Below are 24,665 nucleotides of genomic sequence, written 5' to 3' on the forward strand. Positions count from 1 at the left end.
ACTCTGAAAAAAGCCCTGAAAGACACAGGGGTGTTTCCAGTACAGCAAGGTCTTACTGGAAAGGACCCCTGGACCCCAATGTCCTAGAGGTGTGCCCCACGACCCCACATGCCCCTCTTCACTGCTCTGGCCTTTGGGAAACACAGCCCTGTCCTTTACAAGGTCCTATTTGCAAAGCCTGCTGGGAGACAGAGGCCCAGGGCTGGGATGAGGATGGGTTCCGTGCGGGAACAAGAGATGCCAAGATCCACCTAGGTGCCCCAGCCAAGAGGCAGAAAAGCATGGGAACCGTGTGCCCTTGTGGGACGTGTGCCACGGAAGGGAAGGATACGGGTGTGGGTCCCCCTCTGTGGACGCAAACATGTTTATTGCAGGAAGGAAAAACAAGGAACTATTAACCCAAGTCACCTCTGGAGCAAAGACCAGCTGGGGCCAGGGGAGCAGTGTCGTGCTGTGATCTTTCCAGAAGGCTGACTCTTTTTCCGTACACTTTTAATTTGTTTGATCATATCCCTATTTTACCTTCCTTATTTTTAATGCCAGCCAGGGCTTTCTGGGTAAGAGCTGGGCACACCCAGGGAGAGGCACGTGACCATCCGCAGCTGCTCTCCTTGGCGTCCAGTTTGTTTTGTTTTTGTTTCTTACTTTCTGTGGAGATGGGGGGGGTCTTACTATGTTACCCAGGCTGGTCTTGAACTCCTGGCCTCAGGCGATCCTCCCACCTCTGCCTCGCTAAGTGCTGGGATTACAGGCATGAGCCACTGCGCCTGGCCTTGACTTCTGGTTTGTGAGATGGAAGAACATTGGCCCCATGTGCAGAGGTGGAAATCGGCTTTTAGGAAAAATGTGAGTTTCCACAGGACCCAAGTAATGGGACCTGGATTTGAACCCAGAGCTCTGCAGATCTGAGGATTGGGCACCTGCACACATAGTGCTGGTCTGAAGCATGTCCCCTGCCAAATTCATGCCCACCTAGAACCTCAGAATGTGGCCTTATTTAAAAATAGGGTCTCTACAGATGTTACCAAGTTAAGGATCCCAAGATGAGATCATCCTGGATTTATGAAGGGCCCTACATCCAAGCTGGAGCCCCTCCAAGCCCAAGCTGGTGGGGTCTAGCCCCAGTTTGCTCTGTGACCCTCCAACATGGCCCTCAAAATCTCTGAGCCTCAGACCCCCACCTGAGGACTTATGAAAGGAAGAAGACTCAAATTCACACCTCAGAAAAGCACATGAGAACAATGCTGCACCACGTACCCTCACTGAGACCCCAGACATTCTCGAAGGCTAAATCGTCTCAGGTGCTGGAGAGGATGTGAGAGCTGGGAGGGTGAACAGCAGTGGCCCTTCTGGAAGGCATGTTGGGTGAAAATGGCTCCCCCTCTGCCCTACAGCAATTCCACTCCTGCGCATCCCCAGGAAATTCTGGAGAAGTACAAGGCAGCAGGGTCCAGCATATTTGCTGTTTGTGGAGGCAGGAGTCAGACATAACCAAGGTACCCCCGTCGCTAAGGGAATAAATACAACAGGATGAACATGAATTAGGGGGTCCAGGCAGCAGAAGGAAGCAATAAGCCTGATACACACATAGGAACACGGATAGATTTTAAACAGGGCAGCACGAGGAATGTTGACACGAGTTACCGTGCATGGCATGGAGAAGCCGCCCTCTCCTCAGACGTGACCCACCACATGAAGGGGGCCTCCCTGTGCCACCCCCAGCTCAAAGAACTTCCACCTCTAGCTCCCTCAGTCCTCACTGAATCCTATAGGAAGGCATGGTTTTAGCCCATTTTATAGGTACCCTACTATTATGAGCTGAACAGTGTCCCCCCAAAATTCCCATGTTGCAGCCCTAACCCTCGGTGCATCAGAATGTGACTGTATTGGGGAGGGGGGAGGGCCTTTAAATCGGTGATGACGTTAAAATGAGGCCAGTGGGGTGAGCCCTAATCCAATCTGACTGACGCCCTTAGAAGAGGAGATTAGGACCCACAGAGAGTCACCGGGGATGTGCGCACACAGGGAGAAGGTGGCGTCTATGAGGCCGGGAGAGGGGTCTCCGGAGACGCCAGCCCTGCCGACATCCTGATCTTAGACTTCCGGCCTCCAGAACTGTACGGGAATACATGGTCTTTGGCCCATGCACCTGTTATGGACATTTTTTTCTTTCTTTCTTTCTTTTTTTTTTTTTTTTTGAGACAGGGTCCTGCTCTGTTGCCCAGACTGGAGTGCAGTGGCACGATCTCGGCTCACTGCAACCTCTGCCTCCCATGCAGACTCGGACACCCACCAGAGACCAGAGACTCGAAGAGCCTGTCCATGGTCACACAGCAGCAGGAGGCAGGGCCGGGATCTGGACCCACCCCTGCAGGCTCCGGAATCTGTGCTATCGCCCAGGACTGCACAAGGTCCAAGGACACACTCAGGTTTACAGACGCAGCCACACAGAGGATGGGCGCAGGGGCAGGGCGGGCTGAAGAGCGAGAGGGGTGAGGGGAAGGAGGGCATAAAAGGAGACCACTGAAAGCAGAAGCCAAGCGAGTTCCCGAACATGCGCGCTCCCAGCAGCACCGCTCCCGGCAGCCACCAGCCCAGACGCCCATCCACAGAGGCGCGGAAAAACAGCATGCAGTCCACCCGCACCGTGGAGGCCTGCTCAGCTACAAAAAGGAAAGCAGCACTCCACATGCCACACCACGGATGAACCCCAAAACATGACGCTAAGCGGAAGCAGCCAGGCACTTAAGGCCACACATTGCATGATTTCATTTATAAGAAATGTGCAGGGCTGGGCACGGTGGCTCAGGCCTGTAATCCCAACACTTTGGGACCGAGGCAGGTGTTTGACCTGAGCTCAGGAGTTTGAGACCAGCCTGGCCAACATGGTGAAACCCCGTCTATATTAAAAATACAAAAAAAAAAAAAAAATTAGCCGGGCGTGGTGGCGGGCGCCTGTAGTCCCAGCTACTGGGGAGGCTGAGGCAGGAGAATCGCTTGAACCCAGGAGGCGGAGGTTGCAGTGAGTCGAGATCACGCCACTGCATTCCAGCCTGGGTGACACAGCAAGACTCTGTCTCAAAAAAAAAAAAGAAATGTCCAGGGCTGGGCACGGTGGCTCAGGCCTGTAATCCCAACACTTTGGGACCAAGGCAGGTGGATGACCTGAGGTCAGGAGTTTGAGACCAGCCTGGCCAACATGGTGAAACCCGTCTCTACTAAAAATACAAAAAAAAAAAAAAATTAGCCGGGTGTGGTGACGGGCGCCTGTAGTCCCAGCTACTCAGGAGGCTGAGGCAGAAGAATCGCTTGAACCCGGGAGGCGGAGGTTGCAGTGAGCCAAGATTGCACCACTGCACTCCAGCCTGGGCGACAGAGCAAGACTCTGTCTCAAAAAAAAAAAAAAAAAAAGAAAGAAAGAAATGTCCGTAACAGGTGCATCTGTAGAGACAGAAAGAAAATGAGTGGTTGCCAGGGGCTGGGGAGCTGCAAAGAGTGGAGAATGGGCAATTCTACTTGGGAGGGATGGAAATGTTTTTAAACTAGGTAGAAGTGGTGGTATCACTGAATTATTCGATTTACAAGGATTAATTATATGATATGTGAATTTGAACTCAATAAATTATTAAATGAAAAACAAATGATAGGATTGGAAACGCTGCAACCACTTTGGACAAGAGCTTGGCCCTTCTCCATGCAGGTGAAGACACGCACGCCATGACCAGCCCCCCTACTCCGACTGTCGGGCCCTAGAGGGATTCAGGCACATGTCCCTTGCAGGCAGGGACACGAGTGTGTCATAACCCAGAAGTGAACACAGTCACCAGCATCAGGGTTAAAACAGATGAACTGGCCGGGCGCGGTGGCTCACGCCTGTAATCCCAGCACTTTGGGAGGCCGAGGCAGGCGGATCATGAGGTCAAGAGGTCGAGACCATCCTGGCCAACATAGTGAAACCCCATCTCTACTAAAAATACAAAAATTAGCTGGGCATGGTGGTGCACTTGGGAGGCTGAGGCAGGAGAATTGCTTGAACCCGGGGGGCAGAAGTTGCAGTGAGCTGAGATCGCGCCACTGCACTCTAGCCTGGCCACAGAGCAAGACTCCATCTCAAAAAAAAAAAAGACAGATGAACTGTGACACTCAGCTTCTTCTGATTAGCATCATGAACTGTGATATGACATGGCCATGAAAATAGAGTGCAGCTTATCGCAGCAATGTGGGTGGATCCCACAAATACGATATGAAGCAACACCAGCAAGACCAAACCAAACAAAAATACTGAGAGTATGCCTGCATCCAAGTTAAGTCCAAAACCGGACCAAACTAATCCCAGTGTTTAGGGATGGCTATGAGGGAGTGATACTATAAAAAGCAAAGCAAGCTGGGACCAAACACAGTGTCTTCTGCAGGGGCTTCAGGGCAGATGAGCTTTCACTCTTCTTCACGTGGGGTGATTGCATGCATGTTCATCTTAGTTACATGTTTGGTTGCATATGTCTTACACTTTCCTCAAAGTGAGCAAATTTCACAAAAAACAGAAATCCAAGACTCTGGGTGGAAAGTGCAAAGCGAGGGCTTGCAGCAGGTGGAGTCCAGGAGCCTGGGAACAGACAGTGGAAGGAAATCCCAAGGACAGGGGAGACTTGGCTGTTCCCAGAGCTGCCAAGGGATCCTGGCTGCAATGGGCTCTCGGCCAAGTAAGGCCAGTTTGACCTCCACCGGCCTGCCAGGAGGCCAGACAGGGCCAAGATGATCTGGCACAAGAATTTCCACAAGGCTCTGAGGCCTGGGCATCTGGGCTAGTGGCTGCCGGGAGGCCCAGGTAGGGAGAGGCAAAACAGGAAAAGCCCCCACCTGCCACTCCATCCAGCCTCCCGTTTCCACCCGACCAGCCCTGAGACCCCAGGGTTTCCACAATCTTTCTGGTCCAGGGGATGAGTCAGGGATCAGATCCGCCATCTCTTCCCATGTGATGGCACCGGGGTGGGCAGAGGCTGGCCGAGGGCCGCTGAAGGATGGACACATCACCGCTCAAAGGCAAGGAATGAGAGCCAGGAATTTTAGAAAGCAGGTGGAGGAAGGGGCCAGGAGGAATCACAGGCTTCTTCAACCCAAGAGGTTCAGACTTGCACTGTGACTGCCAGGCTGGGAGCTGGGGGAGGATCCAGGCACCCAACCCCGGCTCATCAGAAACACTCTGCTCCAATCTGATTCACACAATGAGGCTTTTGTGTGGGAGTCTGTGGGAAGACCACGTGCACTCCTGAGAAAGCAATCAGACAGATCCAAATCAAGGGCCATCCTGCCAAAAGCACCCGCCTGGCCCCTTTACAGATGCCAGTGTCCTGAAAGACCCAGCAAAGAGAAAAGGGCTGGAGAACAGGTCTGGATTAAAGAGGAAAAACACATGAGGCAACCAGACACAGGATGCAACCTTGGATTCAAAAAAAAATTTTTTTTTTTTGAGACGGAGACTCACTCTGTCGCCCAGGCTGGAGTGCAGTGGCACGATCTCGGCTCACTGCAACCTCCACCTCCTGGGTTCAAGCAATTCTCCTGCCTCAGCCTCCCGAGTAGCTGGGACTACAGGTGTGCGCCACCATGCCTGGCTAATTTTTTTACTTTTAGTAGAGACAGGGTTTCACCATGCTGCCCAGGATGGTCTCAATCTCTTGACCTTGTGATCCACCTGCCTCGGCCTCCCACAGTGCTGGGATTACAAGCGTGAGCCACCACGCCCAGCCAATTCAAAATTTTTTAATGAACAACTACGACAAAAAGCGTTATTGGGACCGTAAGGGAATCTGAACACAGAATGTCAGATTAAAGGTGTGGATCCTCGTGGCCTTCTTGAGTGGGGCCGTGGTCCACGGCCATGGAGAAGGACGTCCTTGTCCTTAGGATGCACCCAAAAGGCTCAGCAACGAGAGAGAGAGGATGCACATGCAGCAACTTGTACTTTTCTTCCCATTTTTACAAAATAAAATTTTTGAAAATAGAACCTTGGGTGATGTGGTGGTGGAAGAACACACTGGGCTGCTTTATTTTACAAGCTGGATGCCTCCCTCGTGAGAACGGCAGAACGAGCCGAGGTACATCCGCACCGTGGAGCGTTTCCAGCCATCTAGAGAATCAGAGCGTGATCATCACCAGAAAATCCCGGCTGACTGAGGACGACATGGAGAAGCGATGACAGCGTGAGAAACCCACGGTGCAGCAAAGCGTGCATAGTAGGGTCCCATTTCAGCAAACTGCTGACAGATGGATCCCTCTCTATGTCTGTGTCTATCAGGTTAAGATGTTGGAAACAGCCAGCCCTTACTTGACACTTGCCGAGCTGCTATTTGAAGTGTGACATGTGCCAATTCTGCCACCTTAAAAGCCCTATGTAGGAGACACTTTTATTAACTTCATTTTACAGAAAAGTAAAAAAGGCACAGAGAGGGTAAGTCACTTGCCTGAAGGCACCCAACTGGGAAGTGGCCAAGCCAGGATTTGAACCTGGGCTGCCTGCCTTCAAAGTCCATATGCTGGGGTCCACCTGAGCTGCTGGAAGCTAAAGCCCTGCCAAAGGCTGGAGAGAAGCCTGGGATGCTGCTGGGACACACTGCAGGGTAAACCCAGTGGCTAGGATTCCAGATCAACTCCTCCGCGGGTGCATCTGGGCAGCTCATCCCCCCCACCCCTACCTCATCCCCTCTCTGCCCACGGCACACCCCTGCAGCCTCTCACCTTGGGTGGACAAAGCCTGAACTTTGGCACACCAGCCCTGATATCTCCCCCACTTTTTAAAAAACGCCTCGTCCCAGTCCTGCCGCCAGGATGTGAACAGGCAGGGGTATCAATGGGACCCTGGGAACTTTCTGCCTGAAGAACATTCGTTAATGACTTCCTCCTGCACCCACCCAGGCCCCTTCCACCCTTGCTGCCCGGGCCCTCCTGGCCTCCATCCAGCTAGCCTGGGACAGTCGGCCCCACCCAGCACTCGCTGCTAACTATCTCCGTGGCCTTGAGTAAACCTCTGCTACCTACAGAATTTGGTTTCCAAAGGAAAAATAAAAGATAGAACTGAGCTTCGGAACCCAAGTCAGTCCAGATCTAACAATCTGACAGCTGATGAAACTTTCCCCATTAAAGCAATTAGGCCAGGTACAGTGATTCATGAATGTAATCCCAGCACTTTGGAAGACCGAGGTGGGAGGATTGCTTGAGGCCAGGAGTTCAAGACCAGCCTGGGCAACATAGCAAGACCCCTGTCTCTACAAAAAAATCTAAAAATTAGCTGGGCATGGTGGTGCACACCTGTAGTCCCAGTTATTCAGGAGGCCAAGGTAGGAGGATCGATTGAGCCTGAGTGGTTGAAGCTGCAGTGAGCCGTAATCATGCCACTGCACTCCAGCTTGGGTGACAGAGTGAGACCCTGTCTCAAAAAATCTAAATAAATAAATAATAAAGGGTGGGCACTGTGGCATATGCTTATAATCCCAGCACTTTGGGAGGCCAAGGTGGGTGGATCATTTGAGGTCGGGAGTTCCAGACCAGCCTGGCCAACCTGGTGAAACCTCGCCTCTATTAAAAATACAAAAATTAGCCGGGTGTGGTGGCGGGCACCTGTAATCCCAACTACTCAGGAGGCTGAGGCAGGAGAATCACTTGAACCCGGGAGGCGGAGGTTGCAGTGAGCCAAGATCATGCCACTGCACTCCAGCCCGGGCGACAGACTGAGACCATGTCTCAAAAAAATAAATAAATAGGCCGGGCTTCGTGGCTCACACCTGTAATCCCAGCACTTTGGGAGGTCGAGGTGGGCGGATCACCTGAGGTCAGGAGTTCGAGACCAGCCTGGCCAACATGGAGAAACCCTGTCTCCACTAAAAATACAAAATTAGCTGGGCACAGTGGCGCAGCCTGTAATCCCAGCTACTTGGGAGGCTGAGGTGAGAGAATCGCTTGAACCTGGGAGGCAAAGGTTGGCGGTGAGCCGAGATCACACCATTGCACTCCAGCCTGGGCAACAAGAGAGAAACTCTGTCTCAAAATAAATAGGTAAGTAAATATAAGTAAATAAATAAATAATAAACAGCTGGTAAGCTACTACCTCCTCAAGAGGCCTTGGTAAACAAAATAGTCAGCCAAACAAAATAATCTCTAATACTGTAACAGCCAGAGACAGTGAAAGGCAATGCGGGGATGAAGTGGGAAGCTATCTGGGGGCAAAGGGGCTCAGCCCCATTTTTGCTGCCTATGGCCGCCTCGTCCCCCTGACAACAGCCCCTCCTTTTTGCCTTTTGGGAACCACCCCACTCCTACCTGAGTCTCTGTGGGCAAGAACTACTTCCCTCCCTGGCTCCAAATGGGCAGGCGACCCAAGGCTGACCAATCACAGCAGTCCATTACTCGAGCCACAGCAATTGGTCCAAGGATGCACATGTGATCCCAGCTCAGCCAATCACAGCCAATGAGTATTGACTCCATAAGTTGTGCCAGCCACTGAGAAAATTCTTTAATTCTCCTTCAATATCCCTCAGGAAGGTTCCCTTCCAAGAGCTTCTGGGAATTCCAAAGCAGTCAGTTTCTCCCTGACGTGGTGCAGATGCCATTTATTTTCTAAGCGTCAGAGGAAGCCACTGGCAAGTGAGACTGGGGCGTACATATAAAAACATAGGAATCTAATTCTAGAATCGCATTCAGCCTGTCCAGATGCCCTGTCACGGGACCCAGGAAGAACAGCAGGGTCACAAGAAACTCACTCCCTACATTGACACTAACCAAGTCTACTTACGAGGGTCACTGCTGTTTTCCTTTTTTTTCTAATTGAATGCATGTAGATGATTTTGCATGAATGACATGCTTATGGGCCACACCTCCACATTCCTGCACGGAGCAAAATCACAAGCAGAATGGACCTCGGTCTCCTGATTCAGCCTCGCACAGTCCTGCTAATGAGAACAAAGTGAAACATAAAGGATTCCATTCTTTTTTTTTTTTTTTTTTTTTTTTTTGAGATGCAGTCTCACTGTCACCCAGGCTGAATGAAGTGCAGTGGCGCGATCTCAGCTCACTGCAACCTCCACCTCCCGAGTTCAAGCAGTCCTCTGCCTCAGCCTCCCAAGTAGCTGGGACTACAGGTGTGTGCCACCATGCCCAGCTAATTTTTGTGTTTTTAGTAGAGATGGGGTTTCACCATGTTGGCCAGGCTGGTCTCGAACTCCTGACTTCAAGTGATCCACCCACCTCAGCCTCCTAAAGTGCTGGGATTACAGGCATGACACCTGTAATCCCAGCACTTTAGGAATAATGTAATAATGGTGCCTGGCCTATAAATGGTTCCATTCTAAATAATGAACCTTGGCTTAAATGCTCAGGGAGAGAAACACTCCCAGCCCCAGCCCCATCCAAGACACCTGATGGGACCAAGATGCCAACAGGAGGATCCCTGCTTCCTCCTGGAGGCAGGAGATGGCCCCAGAAACAGCCTCCACGCTTCCTGTGGCCCTTCCACCATGACAGGTGCTGTCTCTTTACCCACCATCCACAGACAGTCCCGATGACATCTTTATACACCCGCATCCCTTCCTTCTGGCTACTCCACCTTCATGCTGGGGCAGGAAAGGGGTCAATCAGAAGCCACCAAAGCTCAGACAGGGAAACAGCCCAGCACTGGAACCAGGCAGAAGTCATTGAAATCCAGATGGAGTGTGTTAAGACTCAGGCCTACAATCTGTGGATGCATCCCAGGGACCCAGGCTTTGGGGTGTTCCCCAGGGCATATGACCTCCCTTACCCCTCGCTACAGCCCGAGGAGGGAGGCCCAGAGAAACATGCCCGGCAGGGTTATGCAACTCACCCACAGCCACAGAGACAGGAAGTGCAAGAGCCACTGCTGAACTCAGGGAGTCTGGTTCCAAAGTCCATGCTGCGGAGGACCCCCACTGGGGCCTCTCTGCCTTAGCCCAAGGTCCTACGCTAGGCGGTTCTCTGCCCTGGACAAGGGTCTCCAACTATGAAATGCAGCCATGAACGAGACAGATAAAGTCTCTGTCCTCATGGAACTCACACAAGTGGACGAGATAATTTCAGAGACTATTAAGGGCTCAGAAGGGAATAGCATGGTGTGGTTATAACACAGATGGCGCAAGCCAGGCGTGGTGGCTCATGCCTGTAATCCAAGCACTTTGGGAAGCTAAGACAGGTGGATCACCTGAGGTCAGGAGTTCGAGACCAGCCTGGCTAACATGGTGAGACCCCATCTCTACTAAAAATACCAAATTAGCTGGGCATAGCAGTGCACGCCTGTAATCCCAGCTACTCAAGAGGCAAGGCTGGAGAGTCGTTTGAACTGGGGAGGAGGAGGTTGCAGTGAGCCGAGATGGGGCCATTGCCCTCCAGCTGAAAAACCACACAGATGGCACAGACAGTGGACGTGGGGGGCAACTGTCCATTGGGTGGGGTGGGCAATCACGGGGTGTCTTCTTCAAAAGGTTACATTTAAGCTTCAAAAGGTTACATTTAAACATAAAAGAGGAACCAAGCATAAGAGCCAGGGAGACAAAAAGACGGTCCAGGCAGAAAGAAAAGCACTTCCAAAGGCCCTGAGGCAGGACAGCATGTGACATGTTGGAGGAAAAGGAAGGCCTGTGAGGTTGCAGTGGGGTGAGAATGCTGAGTTGAGATGGGCAGGGCCCATGAAAATGAGGCTCACAGCTTTGATACCAAATGCAGGAAGATTTTATTCAGCTTCTTGAAATGATCCAGTTTGCATAGTTTTTTTTTTTTTTTTTTTTTGGGAGACGGAGTCTCGCTCTGTCACCCAGGCTGGAGTGCAATGGTGCAATCTCGGCTCACTGGAACCTCCACCTCCCAGGTTCAAACAATTCTCCTGCCTCAACCTCCCGAGTAGCTGGAATTACAGGCACATGCCACCACGCCTGGCTAATTTTTGTATTTTTAGTAGAGACGAGGTTTCACCATGTTGGCCAGGCTGGTCTTGAACTCCTGACCTCAGGTGACCCACCCACTTCGGCCTCCCAAAGTGCTGGGATTACAGGCATGAGCCACTGTGCCCGGCCCAATTTGCATGTTTTAAAGAGCATCCTGGCTTTGATGGGGAGAAGTGACAACAGTGTGGTATAAATCAGCAGAGCAAACAGCCCCATGATGACACTCCAGCATCCACTGGGAAACAACGGTGGCAGCTCGGTCTGGGGTGACGGCCACGGCCGGTGGAGGAGTAGGCCCCATTGCCCTGCACAGGACCACAACCTGCCACTGGTCACGAACCATCCTGTGAAACAACCCTTGTCTTTCAAACATCCTTTCAATAAATATTTGAGAACCCGCGATTATGTGCTAGGCATTGTTCCAGGGGCTTGGGTCACGGCAACAAATAACACAAAGGTCCCTGCCCTCACAGTCCGACATTCTCATGGGGAGAAATAGACAATAAACAATCAACATGATACCCAGGGAAGTTCCAGGGTATCTACAGTGGCTGACAGGTCTAAGCAGAGCGGGTAAGGAGGGCTGGCAGCACAGGGGGACAAGGGGGAACCTGCATGATGCACAAACGGAATCAGGGGAGGGTCTCTGTGAGCAAGTGAGAGCTGAACAGAGACCTACGGGAGATGAGAGGGCTTGTGTCAGGAGAGCTAAGGCGATTGGGCCCATGGGGCTGAGGAATGGCCAGGAGGCCATTGTGCAAGGGAAAAGGGAATGGGGACGTCGCCAGAAAAGTGGCAGGGGTGGATGGCACAGGCCCTGGGCCAGGTTAGGACCTGGCTGTGACTCCTAGGGGATGGGTCTGGCCATGTCAGGGCTTTGAGGGGAGGAGGTGCTAAGTGCAATCTTGATGGGCTCCCATGGCTGCTTATTGAGAAACCCCACTGGGGAGCAAGGGTGAGCACAGGGAGGCCAGTGAGGAGGCGGATGCAGGAATCCGGGGGAGAGGTGATGGCGCCTTGGACCAGAGGTGATGGCGCCTCGGGCGTGGTGAGAAGTAGTTGGAATCTGGGTATATTTAGATGATGAAGCCATAAAACTTTCTGACGGGTTCTCTGCGGGAAGTGGAGAGAACAGAGTCAAGGCTGAGTGCAAGATGTTGGCCCGGGCAACTGGAAGATGGGGGGGCTATGATGGAGTGGGAAGCTGGTGGGAGCCACAGGTGTGGCCGAGGGTGATGAGGAGCCAGACGGGGCGAGCGTGAGCTGCCTTTGACCCCGAGTTGAGATACGGACTCTGCTGTTGGACACTCGGGGGTGGGGTTCAGGGGAAAGGTCTGGGCCCAGGGATACCAATTTGGGAGTGGTCAGGACAGAGATGCCATTCAGGCGCGAGGCTGGAGGAGCCCACCCCAAGGATGAGGGATGAGGAGACACAGAAAGGATGCCTGGAGCTCCACCAGCAGGAGGCGGGAGGCCAGGGAGATGAGGAGGCATCAGCAGGCAAGAAGACAGAGCAGCCAGGAAGGTGGGAGGAAAACCCAGAGAATGGAGATTTAAAGCGCCTCAAGGGTCCTTCTAGAAGCTTCCAGAGGAGGTGTAAGGAACTTCACCCAAAATGCCAGGAAGTGAACAAGGTCAGGCCCCTCCCGTTCCTTCCCCCTCCCCAGCACAGGCAATCAGTGAACAGGAAGAAACAGTGGAGTGGAGGGAAAGAAAACAAGAAAATTAAGACGGCCAGGCCTTGGGCCATGAGGCTTCCTGGAACCCGGGACCTGGGGAGCTTCTGAGCAGGCGGAGTGTCTCCATATCTCACACAGGCTTTGGGAGGAAAATCACCCCCAACACCCACAGGGAGCCAGCCCCTGGGCCCTTTAAGGCTTCAAAGTCAAGAACGCAGCTTTTTGTGTTGTTTTTGTTTCTCTTTGGAAGACAGCTCCAGCCTGGCCACTTTTGGGCCAGCAGAGCTCAAGATCATGTCCAAACAGGGGGAGGGAGACGAGGTAAATAAAAGGGATTCTCTTTTTGTTTTGCGTTTTTGATTTTTGACTGAGCCCTAGCGTTGAATTCTCCGCACAATTAATGTGTCTGTGGTGTCGGAGCTGCCAGCGCCTCCTGGAGCAGAAGGCCTGGACCGAACTCTCCTCCACAGAATCCTCCAGGCCCAAGATTTAAACCACAAACTCTCTGGGCTCAGCCTTGGGGGGTGTGGCTTATGGCCCCAGGGGCCTCTCTTTTGCTGACCACAGACATGGAATCACCCTCTGGACACTAAGGAACCTCCATGCAGGACCCACGAATGACAGTGCCAACAAGCCTGCAGCAAATCGCCACTGGAACCAAGACTAATCCAGGAAAAACACCTTCATGGAGCAAGCCCTCCATGGGGACTCACTTCCATCCCATTTGCTAGAAACCAAAGGCCAGGGTAAGGCGATTCCAGGTGGCTGAGCTTCGCCACGTTCTAGTTAATCAGGGTGCATCTCCCGGCGGAGGCACAGCAAGTACCGGCCATTCCGGGAAGGGACAGGGAATGTTTCCTGGAAACCCCAGGTGCTGGGCCTGGCCCCAGAAAGGCCAACCACAGCGGGACACATCAACATGTATGTGCAGACACATCAACACACAAGGACATGCATAAACACGTGTGTTCATGTGTGTCCATTTGCATGTACAGACACACCATGTGTGCCTGTGTCAACATATGTGGGCACACATCAACACAGGTGTCTGCATACACATCATCATGTCGTCACACATCAAGGCAGGTGTGTGCATGCCTACACAGGTGTGTGTGTCACTGTTTTCACCATCAGCACGTGTGTACACACACCAACACATGTGTGTGCAAACACACACACACTCACGAAGACAGGGAGAGGCAAATCTACCAGGAGCAAATAAACTAGACTCACGCAAACTAAAAATAGCCCATGTTTTTCAGCCGTCGCCAGGGAGTAAGTTGAAGCTGTCTCTCACATGCTAGAAGGAGTAGGAAGTTCAATGGCAGGAAAGAGGAAGAAAAACAAAACAGAATTGGCACACACCTGTGATCCAAGCTGTCCTCGAGGAGCCCCCTCCCCACCTGTGCCCAGTGATCAGTTCTAGGGCTTTACCCCACATGTCCAAACAAGGGGGTCCTACAGGAAACGCCCGGTAGGTGGAGACACTGGGCCTCCCTCCCAGGTTCCGCAGGGGGGCTGATAAAGGTGCAGCGCGGGGCTGATAAAGGTGCAGAGCGGGCGGCCCCTGCAGGATGGGTGGGAGTCCAGCCCCCGGGGTCACTGGGAGCCCTGGGCTAGGAACAGGTGGCCTCCCCGGGAGCCTCACTTGGTGCCTTTGATTGAAGAACATGTCCCTGGTCTCAGACTACCCCCGGAAGGGAGAGGCCAGGGTGCACTCTGCACCAGCAAAGTTTGGCGGGGTGATGATTAGGACAAAGCCTCGAAGGGACCCTGCTGTTCCCTGGTGATGCACAGAAAAGGAAGGGGCAGCCCAGGAAGAGAATATAAGAAGGGCACCCCCCGCCGCCCGCCTTAAGCATGCAGTCGACCTGCTCAGACACACGGAGGACCGGGAGGACGCAGTGCGCAGAGGCCACCGGGACCAGCTGTGGAGTCGGCCCCCAGACTTGAAATCCTGATTCAACCGCTTGGAGCTATGTGACATGGGGCAAGTTACTTTCCGCCTCTGTGCATCCATTTCCCTCAATAAAATAAGACACAATAGTACCTATTTTAGACACTAAAATGAATAATGCACATAAACACTTGGAACAGTATCCGGCCACAACGAGTGCCCATTGATTGTTATCTCCCATCAACCCCCATCTTTTAACTGATTGACAAAGATTTCCCAAAAGGCACAAACTCAGAGACAGCCGGTGACATCCCTGGCTGGCCCTGGTGCCTGGGCTCCCCAAGGCACACTGTGTGGCTCTGGCTGAGGGAGGCAGGGGTGAGATAAAGAGCCTGAGGCCAGGGCTGGGGGTCGTGCCCGCCTCATTCATTCTGTAACCTGACTGGTGTTGAAGGGGTGGCAAGGAGCTCAGGCGCTGCTATGGCCCTCGGGGACGCTGCAGTGACAGTGATGGGAAAGCCCCTGCCTCAGCAGATACAGGGGTATCAGGAAAAAAGCATGCAGGCAAAGATGACCGAAGGTTTTTGCCTCTACCCCTGGGGAAACAAATGGAGGTGCCGTTTATTGAGACAGGGATCATAGGTGGGGGAAGCCCAGCAGGAGGACAAGGCAACCGAGGTTGAGTCCATCTAGAAAACCAACTTAAAGACAGCAGAGGGGACCCAGGTTCTCTCCTGGACGTGGAAGAAGGCCATGAGGCCTATCATTGAAGATGGTGGTCTTGGAAGATGACCCCTTCCCTGCAGCCCAGCAGTAGTGAGGGGCCTCTCCCCACGTCCACCAGCTGGGCCTTCCTTGGAGGACCAGAGACATAAGGGCACTTGGATGTGTGCCCCCCAGGACCTGAACCAGGCCTTCGTTACTCACCCACATACCTGAGCACAGCTGCATGCCAGGCTCAGATCCAGGGAATGGGAGCAAGAGTCCCCATTCTCATGGCATCTGCCTCTGGGACAGACAGACACCTTCACGCACACACACACACGTGCATGCATGCACGCACACACATACACTAGCGAGGTCACTTGGGGCAAATTACTCTCTTCAGCTTGTCTCCTTAACGGACACTGAAGACAATAAGTCATATGTCACGACCCTCTGCAGGGACTAAACGAGACAATTTTCACAAAGGTGCTTTGAACCCTGCCCGGTGCACAGTAAGCTGCCCATGAATGGATGCCACGAAGTTCACAATCGCGGCCCTTAGTGTGCCTGTCCAAACACCTCTCTCCAATCCTACCCACTGGCAGAAGGGAAAAGAAATGAGTTGCGCTTCCCCAAAGCCTCTCCAAGCAACCTCGACCACAGGGCCCCTTTGCAGTGTGCCTCATCGGTCTGTGTGGTGCATTCATCTGGCCAGTCTTTGAGGAAAGCTATGTATCTGTTCATTTGTAATTTTTTTTTTAAAAGATGGGATTTTGGCCGGGCGTGGTGGCTCACGCCTGTAATCCCAGCACTTTGGGAGGCCGAGATGGGCGGATCACGAGGTCAGGAGATTGAGACCATCCTGGCTAAAACAGTGAAACCCCGTCTCCACTAAAAATACAAACAATTAGGTGGGTGTGGTGGCGGGCGCCTGTAGTCCCAGCTACTCAGGAGGCTGAGGCAGGAGAATGGCGTGAACCCGGAAGGTGGAGCTTGCAGTGAGCCGAGATCGCACCACTGCACTCCAGGCTGGGCGACAGAGCCAGACTCCGTCTCAAAAAAAAAAGAGATGGGATTTCACTTTGTTGCCCAGGTTGGAGTACAGTGGCACAAACACAGCTCACTGCAGCCTCGAGCTCCTGGGCTCAAGATATCCTCCCACCTCAGCCTCTCAAGTAGCTAGGACTATAGGTGCATGCCACCATGCGCCAGCTTAGTTTTTGTTGTTGTTGTTGTTTTGTTTTGTAGAGATGGGGGTCTCACTATGTTGCCCAGGCTAGTCTTAAACTCAGGGCTTCAAGTGACCCTCCCACCTCAGCCCCATAAAGCGCTGGGATCGCAAGTTTGAGCCACCATGCTTGGCCTTGTAATTTTTAATCAAACACGTAGCATGTGGATACATTTTCTTTGTTAAAACAAAAATAATGGCCGGGCATGGTGGCTCATGCCTGTAATTCCAGCACTTTGGGAGGCCGAGAGGGGAAGATCACAAGGTCAGGAGATCAAGACCATCCCGGCTAACACGGTGAAACCCCATCTCTACTAAAAATACAAAAAAAAAATTAGCTGGGTGTGGTGGCAGGCACCTGCAGTCCCAGCTCCTCAGGAGGCTGAGGCAGGAGAATGGTGTGAACCCAGGAGGCAGAGGCTGCAGTGAGCCGAGATCGTGCCACTGCACTCCAGCCTGGGCGACAGAGCGAGACTCCATCTCAAAAAAAAAAAAAAAAATAGCATTACAGATAAAGTATTAGGTTTCCTTTGGCCACACCCCCAGTGTCCTGCCTTCTCTCATTAGAGTAGCCACTTCTGTTAGTCTCACCTTTTCCCAAACTTTAACTTATTCTAATATTAAGCCATTGAAAATAATGGCGGGGCGCGGTGGTTCACACCTATCATCCCAGTGTTTTGGAAGGCCAAGGCAGAAGGATCACTTAAGGCCAGGAGTTCGAGACCAGCCTGGGTAACATAGTGAGACCTTGTCTCTACGAAAATAAAAATAAAAATGGAAAGAAAATATAGAATATTGTTTGGTGGGGTTTTTTTTTAACATAAATAGCACCAGAGCTTTTTTCAATTAGTAATGTGTTTTTATGGCCTACCCATGCTAAGACATATTTCTAAGTTCCTTCATTTTTTTTTTTTTTTTTTGAGATGGAGTCTCACTCTATTACGCAGGCTGGAGGGCAGTGGCGCGATCTCAGTTCACTGCAACCTCAGCCTCCCAGGTTCAAGCTATTCTCCTGCTTCAGCGTCCCAAGTAGCTGGGATTACAGGCATGCACCACCATGTCCAGCTAGTTTTTGTGTTTTTTAGTAGAGACAGGGTTTAGCCATGTTGGCCAGGCTGGTCTCAAACTCCTGACCTCAGGTGATCCGGTGAATAATGAAGACATGGTTCAGATCCCTGGGGGCACACATCCAAGTTCTGTGAAAAGGACATAGACATGAAATGTGGACAAGAAGCCATTCTTAAGAAATTCAGTCTAAAGAAGCAGGCCAAGGGGAAAAAGATGTCAACTAGTGTGACAATATCCACATCTTCACCCCAGCTCATCATTGAAGACGGCAGCCTCGGAAGATGAGCATCCCTTTTTTGCAGCCCAGCTGCAGTGAGGGGCCTCTCCCCCATGTCCAACAGCTGGGCCTTCCTTGGAGGACCAGAGACACATGGGAACTTGGCTACCAAAAAATGGTAATGATAAATCAGTAATTACCAGTGATGGCAGAGATAGGGGAAGTGGCACAGCCCCATACCTTGTGGGTGGATGTAGCAACAGAGCTGTGCAGAAGGGCAATTTGGCCGTAATCATCAAAACTCAAACTGAGCACACCTGCTCCCAAGGCCCCACTTCTAGAAATCCACCCTATGGAAATGTTCATGAACCACACGAAGAGGGATGTGTCGGGATATCGCTGTCATTTGTGACAGAGAAAATGATCAGTCAATGGAGAAACAGGTAAACAAGTCTATAACCATTCAAAGGAATACCAGCAGTGATGAAGGAAAACGCGGGGTAGATTTATTGCTGAGACATGGAAAATTTTTCAGATGGTATCTTTGAATTGAAAAACAAATTGCAAGATAATTATACATGTTCAAGTTCACTTACACTTAGTTCAAGTTATGTAAAATATATATTAATATGTATACATACAGGCTCCTGGTACACAGAAAAGGGTCTAGAAAGATCCACACCAATGATGGTGATAATAGCTCAGGAGGGGAATAAAATGGGGGAAACTTTCTCTCTTTTCCTCCATTTGAACTTTTTTTTACGAGCAAGTATTCATATACTTTATATAAAGTCGTCCCTCAATGTCAGAGGGGAATTGGTTTCAGGACCCCCATAGATACCAAGATCTGCAGATGCTCAAGTCCCCGACATAAAATGCTGTGGTATTTGCATAAAATGCTGTGGTATTTGCATATCACCTACGTGCATCCTCCCGTATTCTTTAAATCATCTCTAGGTTACTTATAATACCTAACACGATGTAAATGCTATGTCAATAGTTGTTATACAGTATTGTTTTTATGTCTTTTTTTAGTTGTATTATTATTTTGGGGGGATTTTTTCTGAAAACTTTTCATCTGCAGTTGATTGAATCCACGGATGCAGAACCTGCAGACACAGAGGGCCAACTGTAGGGACTTCTGTTGTTAACCAAAAAGCATATTAAAAAAAATAAAATAAAAGCACAAGGCCTCCCATTCAAGTTGCACACAGACTCATGTAGCCAAAGAAAACACCAGCGGGCAGTCCCTGCTTATGCGCGTGTCTCACCCGCCTGGTCCCCTGAACACAGGCTCTCTTCTTCCATGCTAAGGCACTTGGCCGCTGCTCCAGCCTGGGCGGTTCCAGAAGTGGCCGTCTTGGGCTGGGCGTGTCTTCCTGCCTTCACACCACTCGGCCCCAAACCAATCGCCTTTGGGATATCCACAGAAGGATGCTGGGAGGCTCCTGTTCAACTTTAAGCCAGATGCTCCTAGCTCCAGGACAATTGAGGACAATGTGGTTTTCCTCTTTAGAAGCCCAGGAGAGGAGTGGGGAAATTTGGTGGTGCATGCATGTGTGATGCACACACACACACACACACACACACACCCTACTGACATACTAACCTGATGACAACCTGAGAAAGAAAACACCTTGAAATAAGCCCCCGAATAACTGAGTTGGCAAGACTCTTTACCTGGCATAAGTCCCCACACTCCCATAGCAAGAGACCAGGTGCTCACTCACAGCACAGGGTCACATGCTTGAACTGCCTGAGTGATAGCCCCTCTAGGGACCCTGCATACACACAGTGGGGTCCTGGCACTGCAGCAGCCACAAGGCTGTCTGTCACTGACACACACGTTTCAGTATGAGTAGGCCACAGAAAAATAAAGCTCCCGCAGTGTAACAGAGAAAGCTTCTGAGCTGTCATGGGGGAGAAGAGGCCATTCTGCCGATTTTCCTGCCATCCCCAGAGACAGTGTCACCATCCACCGGGACCTCTTTGCAGTCAGATTACAGGCTTTGGCGGGACAAGATTTGAAAAATCAAAAATAGACACAACGTGGCTAAGATGCCCTAGACAACTGCTCACTCAGAGACCTTGAGAGAGACCACATGTTGCTCCATCTTTAAGGCCAGCTAGCTGGGTCCCAAGAAGTGTGGCAGCCAGATCTAAGCAGATCCTTCATTCATTCACTCATTCATTCGCTCTGTGAATGAGGGAACAGACATGAAATGTGGACAAGGAACCATTCTTAAGAAACCCAGTCCAAAGAGGCAGGCCAAGGGGAAAAGACGTCCATTAGAGTGACAATGTCCACATCTTCACCCCAGCTCTGCATCTGGCTAGAACTTTGATAAGAGTGAGCCCCAGTTTCCCCTCCCCGCCACTGCATGTGTGGGTTCCAGGGCTTCAAAACTCTAAATGGCTTTTAGTTCAAATGTGATACTCTGCAATCTCCCAGCCCTTCCCTAACTCCAGGCTCATTCAAACAGGCCACCCAGGCACCCAGGGCAGAGTCTGTCCGTCTGCAGACCAGCTGACCGCCTAATCTGTCTCCCTGGTTGAAAGGGCAATGGTATGCAAGGTTAGGATCAGAGGAAAGACCTAAGGCTGCGTGCACTCAGAGGACCTTGGGCTGGTGCCTGCCTCTGCATGAATCTGGGGAGAAAAGCGGCTTATAGCTTCCAGACTGAATCACGGAGGCAGTGAGCAGGGAGAACAGAGTCGCGCATTCTGCCTCTGGGAAAGGGTTCCTATGGGGAGATTCTGGGCAGTGGAGGATGCTCAGCTGAGCACCTACCATGTGAGCTGGGCACCCACGTGGGCCTCACAGAAGGTTCCTGTCCTCCTGGGCTCACAGGATACAAGCAAAGTGCAGCTCTAATTTTACCGGACCCTGCTACCGGCTGCTGTGAAAGCAGAGGTTCACACACTCCTGGGCTCCTTCGGGCGGCACCACGGAAGCAACCTGTCCACACTCCTGATCCGTCGTGGGCGCCCAGACCCTTTAGGGCGGGTCAGGGGCCCGGGTGGTCTCCCGTCCAGGCCTCCCCAACCCTGGCCTGCGCCTCCAGCAAAGCCCCTGGGTTCCCCCCTAGCCTCAGTCTGGGGCGGTGAGGGTGGTGGGGAGGCGGGCAGCAGCCCCTCCCGAAGCGCCTGGCCTCCCTCGTGCTCTGCGGCGCCAGGCCCGGGCGCCGATTCCGCTGCGGTCGCCCACCCACCGCAACGCGCGGGTCCTCCCGGCGCCCAGCGCCCGACAGCCCGGGTCCGTGCGCGGACCCCCTGGGGGCTCCCTCACCCACCTTAAGGACCTGCTGCTTGATGAGCGACGGCACCATCACGATCATGACAGCGCCCAGCACAGCGCACAGTAGCCCCGCGACGCCCAGCGCCCCGGCAGCCCAGCGCGCTTTGGCGGAGCAGCCCATGTCTGCGCGCCTGGGGCCCACCCGCGGCTCGCAGGGCTCCGCGCCTGGCAGGAGACGGGGACGGCGACAGAGACGACACAGGCGGGGACTCCGGGCACGCAGGCCGCAGAGGTACGGTGGATCCGGGACGGCAGCGCACGCAGGAGCAGCCCGGCAGGTGGCCAGTGGTTTTATGCCCCATCGCCGGCGCCGCCGGACCGCCCCCGAGCAGCCTTGGGCTTCAGGATTCCGGCGGCAGGGGCGGGGCCTGAGCGGGCCCGGGGCGGGGACGGGGCGGAGCGCTGATCGGACGGGCAGGGGGCGGGGCCATGGCCGCCAAGACAAGCCCCGCCATGCTGCCGCTGCCCCCACGGCCTCGCTTCCGTTTTGGGGCGGGAGCTGAGGAGGCCTCGTGGCCGCTGAGCCAAAACGTCTATGGGGCCTGGTGCCCCTCACCCTCTTGCTCCCTTCCCCTTTCTCCTACCCCTTCCCCCACCTATGCCTCCCCTCCTCCCAGCTCTCCCCTCTGAGCCCCTCACCCTTCCCTTTCCCTCCTCCTCCCTCTCCTCCTCTATCGGGACCATCGTCATGGTTGGTCACTGTGAGTAGGACTTCGCCAGCCCACCCAGGAACCCCAGAGCCCTTACAACGGTCCACATGCCCCGCCACCACCTTCTAGACCCTCATCTCCGCAGTCCATCTCCAGCCTCACTGTCCCTGGAAGAAGCCCGGCAGGCCCCAGCCCCAGGGCCTCCATACACCCTGCACAGGCAATTCTGTTCTCCCGGGTATCCGCCTGGCCCTATCCTTCGTAACGCTGGTGCCACCATCACCCTATGACTGAGCACCCCCTGGCAGGTTCACGTTCATTTGCGTCCTTGCATTCTGACCATGTGCTCCAACTGGGATGCCAGCCCGTGAGGCGGGGGCCCCCCCCACGCGTCCTGAGCTCTAGAACGTGGCCTGGCAGGGAATGCCTGCTCACAGTAAATATTCTAGAATGAATGACTGAGGAGCCTTCTAGGTGCTGGCCCCTGTCCTGAGTGCTTTGCACACAATGGTTCCATTTTACAGTAAGAAAACTGGGAGGTGGCTCACGCCTGTAATCCCAGCACTTTGGGAGGCCGAGGCGGGTGGACTTCATGGATCACCTGAGGTCGGGAGTTGGAGACCAGCCTGACCAACATGGCGAAACCCCGTCTCTACTAACAATACAAAATTAGCCAGGCGTAGTGGCGCATGCCTGTAATCTCAGCTACTCAGGAGGCTGAGGCAGGAGAATCGCTTGAACCCGGGAGGCGGAGGTTGTGGCGAGCCGAGATAGCGCCATTGCACTCCAGCCTGGGCAACAAGAGCGAAACTCCAACTCAAAAAAAAAAAAAAAAAAAGAAAAGAAAAAGAAAGAAAGAAATGAAAACTGAGGCACAGGGAAGCTTAGTTAACCCAAACCAAGTCCCCACTTTCTAATGAAGAGGGAAACCAATGATGAGCACGTGAGCAAATGAATGAAGGATAATTGCAGGCAAGTGCTTCAAGAAAACAGAACAGGCCTGGTGCATGGTGGCCCACAACTGTAATCCCAGCACTTTGGAAGGTCCAGGTGAGGAATCACTTGAGGCCACTAGTTGGAGACCAGCCTGGGCACATAGTGAGACCAGTCTCTACAGAAAATGGAAAGATTAACCAGCCACAGTGGCATGCGCTTGTGGCCCCAGCTACTCAGGAGGCTGAGGCAGAAGGATCCCTTGAGTCCCGGAGTTCAAGGCTGCAGTGAGTCCTGATCTTACCACCGCACTCCAGCCTGGGTGACAGCAAGACCCTGGGGGAAAAGAAAAAAGAAAAAAAGGAGAGAAGTGGGCTGGCACTAAGTGGCAGTTGCCCTTAGATGGGTGAGTGTATCCCTGAAGCCCTCCATGCCCCCCTGAAGTCCTCCACCACACCCCACCTGGCCTGCCTTCTGGTCCCTGAAGTGCTGGCCAGTCCCCTCATTTTCTGAATGAAGTTACTGAGAAGACGAGACTCCTGGGTTACACAGGGACAGGAGGGTGGTGTCCCCAGCACCTGGGTAAGGCAGGCTCAGTCCTTGAGTGCTCCGAGGGAGGCTTTCTAAACCTCTTATTTAACTCCAGAAGAAAGCAGCCTTCTCGTAGGGCCATCCTTAAGCAACATGTCTTCGCCTGAACCAATATTTACAGAGCACCTGCTATGTTCTTGTTAGACAGCTTTGCCTGGCACTGCCTTCCTCTAAGGAGGCCGAATATGGTCCAGTGCCCCAAGGGGCAGGGCCCAACTCCTGAGGGAGGTCAGAGTGGCTGAGGTGAGACTGTGGTAGCCCCGGGGGACAGGTTCAGAGAAATCCAGGCTCCGGGGTTTCCCACATTGGAGTCCTGGGGCAAGTGGTTTGGGCCTTTCTGTGCCTCAGTCTCCTCATCTACGAAACGGGGATTAGAAGAGCCCCTTTCCAAGGGCTACCATGAGGATTAAACAGGTCAAAAAACGTGCCAGTGCTTAGAACAGTCCCTGGAATGTGTCAGTGCAACTGAGCTGGGGAGTGTCGTCGTTATTTTCCGGACCCACATGAACTGGCGCCTGCCCATCTCTCTGCCTCCATCTCCTGCCCTCTCCCCCATTGTTTCAGTTCATTGAGCATCCCCAGCTTTTTCTTGTGTCAGGAACTTTGCACTTCCTGTTCCTCTGTCTAGGATATGCTTCCCCTAGATCCTTCCATGGCTCCCCACTCTCCTCTTCTGGGCTCAGCTGAAACCCACTCCTCAGAGAAGCCTTTGCTGTTACATCTGTCGAAAACAGGAGTCCCAGCCCACTCTGTCAGGCCACCTTGCTTTGTGTGAAATGGTCTCATCTGTTTCCTTGTTCATCTCCTCCAGCTCCCGAGAGACAGAAGCTGACCCTGTTTTGCTTATCGATGTATCTCCAGCACCTGGAAAAATGCCTGGCACATAGCAGGTACTCAATAAATACTTCACTCAATCAGCTAATTAACTCATTAATTAATCGATCAAGTAACTGATCGATTGATTAATTAATTAATATCACTTCATTGAATTCCTTAAGGCCTTCAACAGTCTTCAGCTATGCAGTTGCCTTTTTTTAAAATGACTTTTGTAGTTCTCGGAAATTAGCCAGTTAACTAAAATCTGTGGTCTGCCTGGCCCTGACACCCTCCTCCACTTCCTTGATACTGACCTGCCTTGACCATCTCACCCAATCTAACTCTGATTCATGACCAAGTCTTCAAGGTCCAAATGTACGTGATGCTTACCCAAGAGGGCTGCAAGGCCATGGCTGGAGAGCCCTCATGTCACGTCATGCTGTCACTCGAGAGAGAAGGGCAGAGATGAAAGGGTGCTGGGACACGTGAGCCACCTTGGCCTTGCTGAGGGGAGTCACTTCCGGTGGCAGGGAGGGCAGCTTAAGAAGGGAAAAAAAGACTTCGTCATGTTTGAGAGAGAGGTCTTGCCCTGGGGAAAGTCGAAGATACAGAAGAAAAGAAAGAGTGCTGATAACAAAAT

At 52.6% G+C, this 24,665-nt stretch overlaps 1 protein-coding gene across 7 annotated transcripts in view; it reads right to left on the reverse strand.

The window, feature by feature from the left end:
- SCARB1 (scavenger receptor class B member 1) overlaps positions 1–24,665 on the reverse strand; it is a 128,832-nt gene that overhangs the window by 68,410 nt on the left and 35,757 nt on the right. For 5 of the 7 annotated variants that reach the window (XM_034934816.3, XM_034934815.4, XM_063593766.1 and 2 more), the window contains 2 exons: positions 24,416–24,564; positions 21,031–22,954 (listed from right to left, as the gene is read on the reverse strand). In XM_034934816.3, coding sequence (XP_034790707.1) covers positions 21,031–21,156 — 126 coding nt within the window. In that variant the 5' untranslated portion in view covers positions 21,157–22,954; positions 24,416–24,564. Of the gene's footprint in view, positions 1–8,785; positions 9,247–21,030; positions 22,955–24,415; positions 24,565–24,665 lie in introns of those variants that run through there. The other 2 variants (XM_063593769.1, XM_063593768.1) reach the window with 2 other exon arrangements.

This window comes from Pan paniscus, chromosome 10 (genome assembly GCF_029289425.2).
Source record: "Pan paniscus chromosome 10, NHGRI_mPanPan1-v2.0_pri, whole genome shotgun sequence".
Classification (NCBI taxonomy): domain Eukaryota; kingdom Metazoa; phylum Chordata; class Mammalia; order Primates; family Hominidae; genus Pan; species Pan paniscus.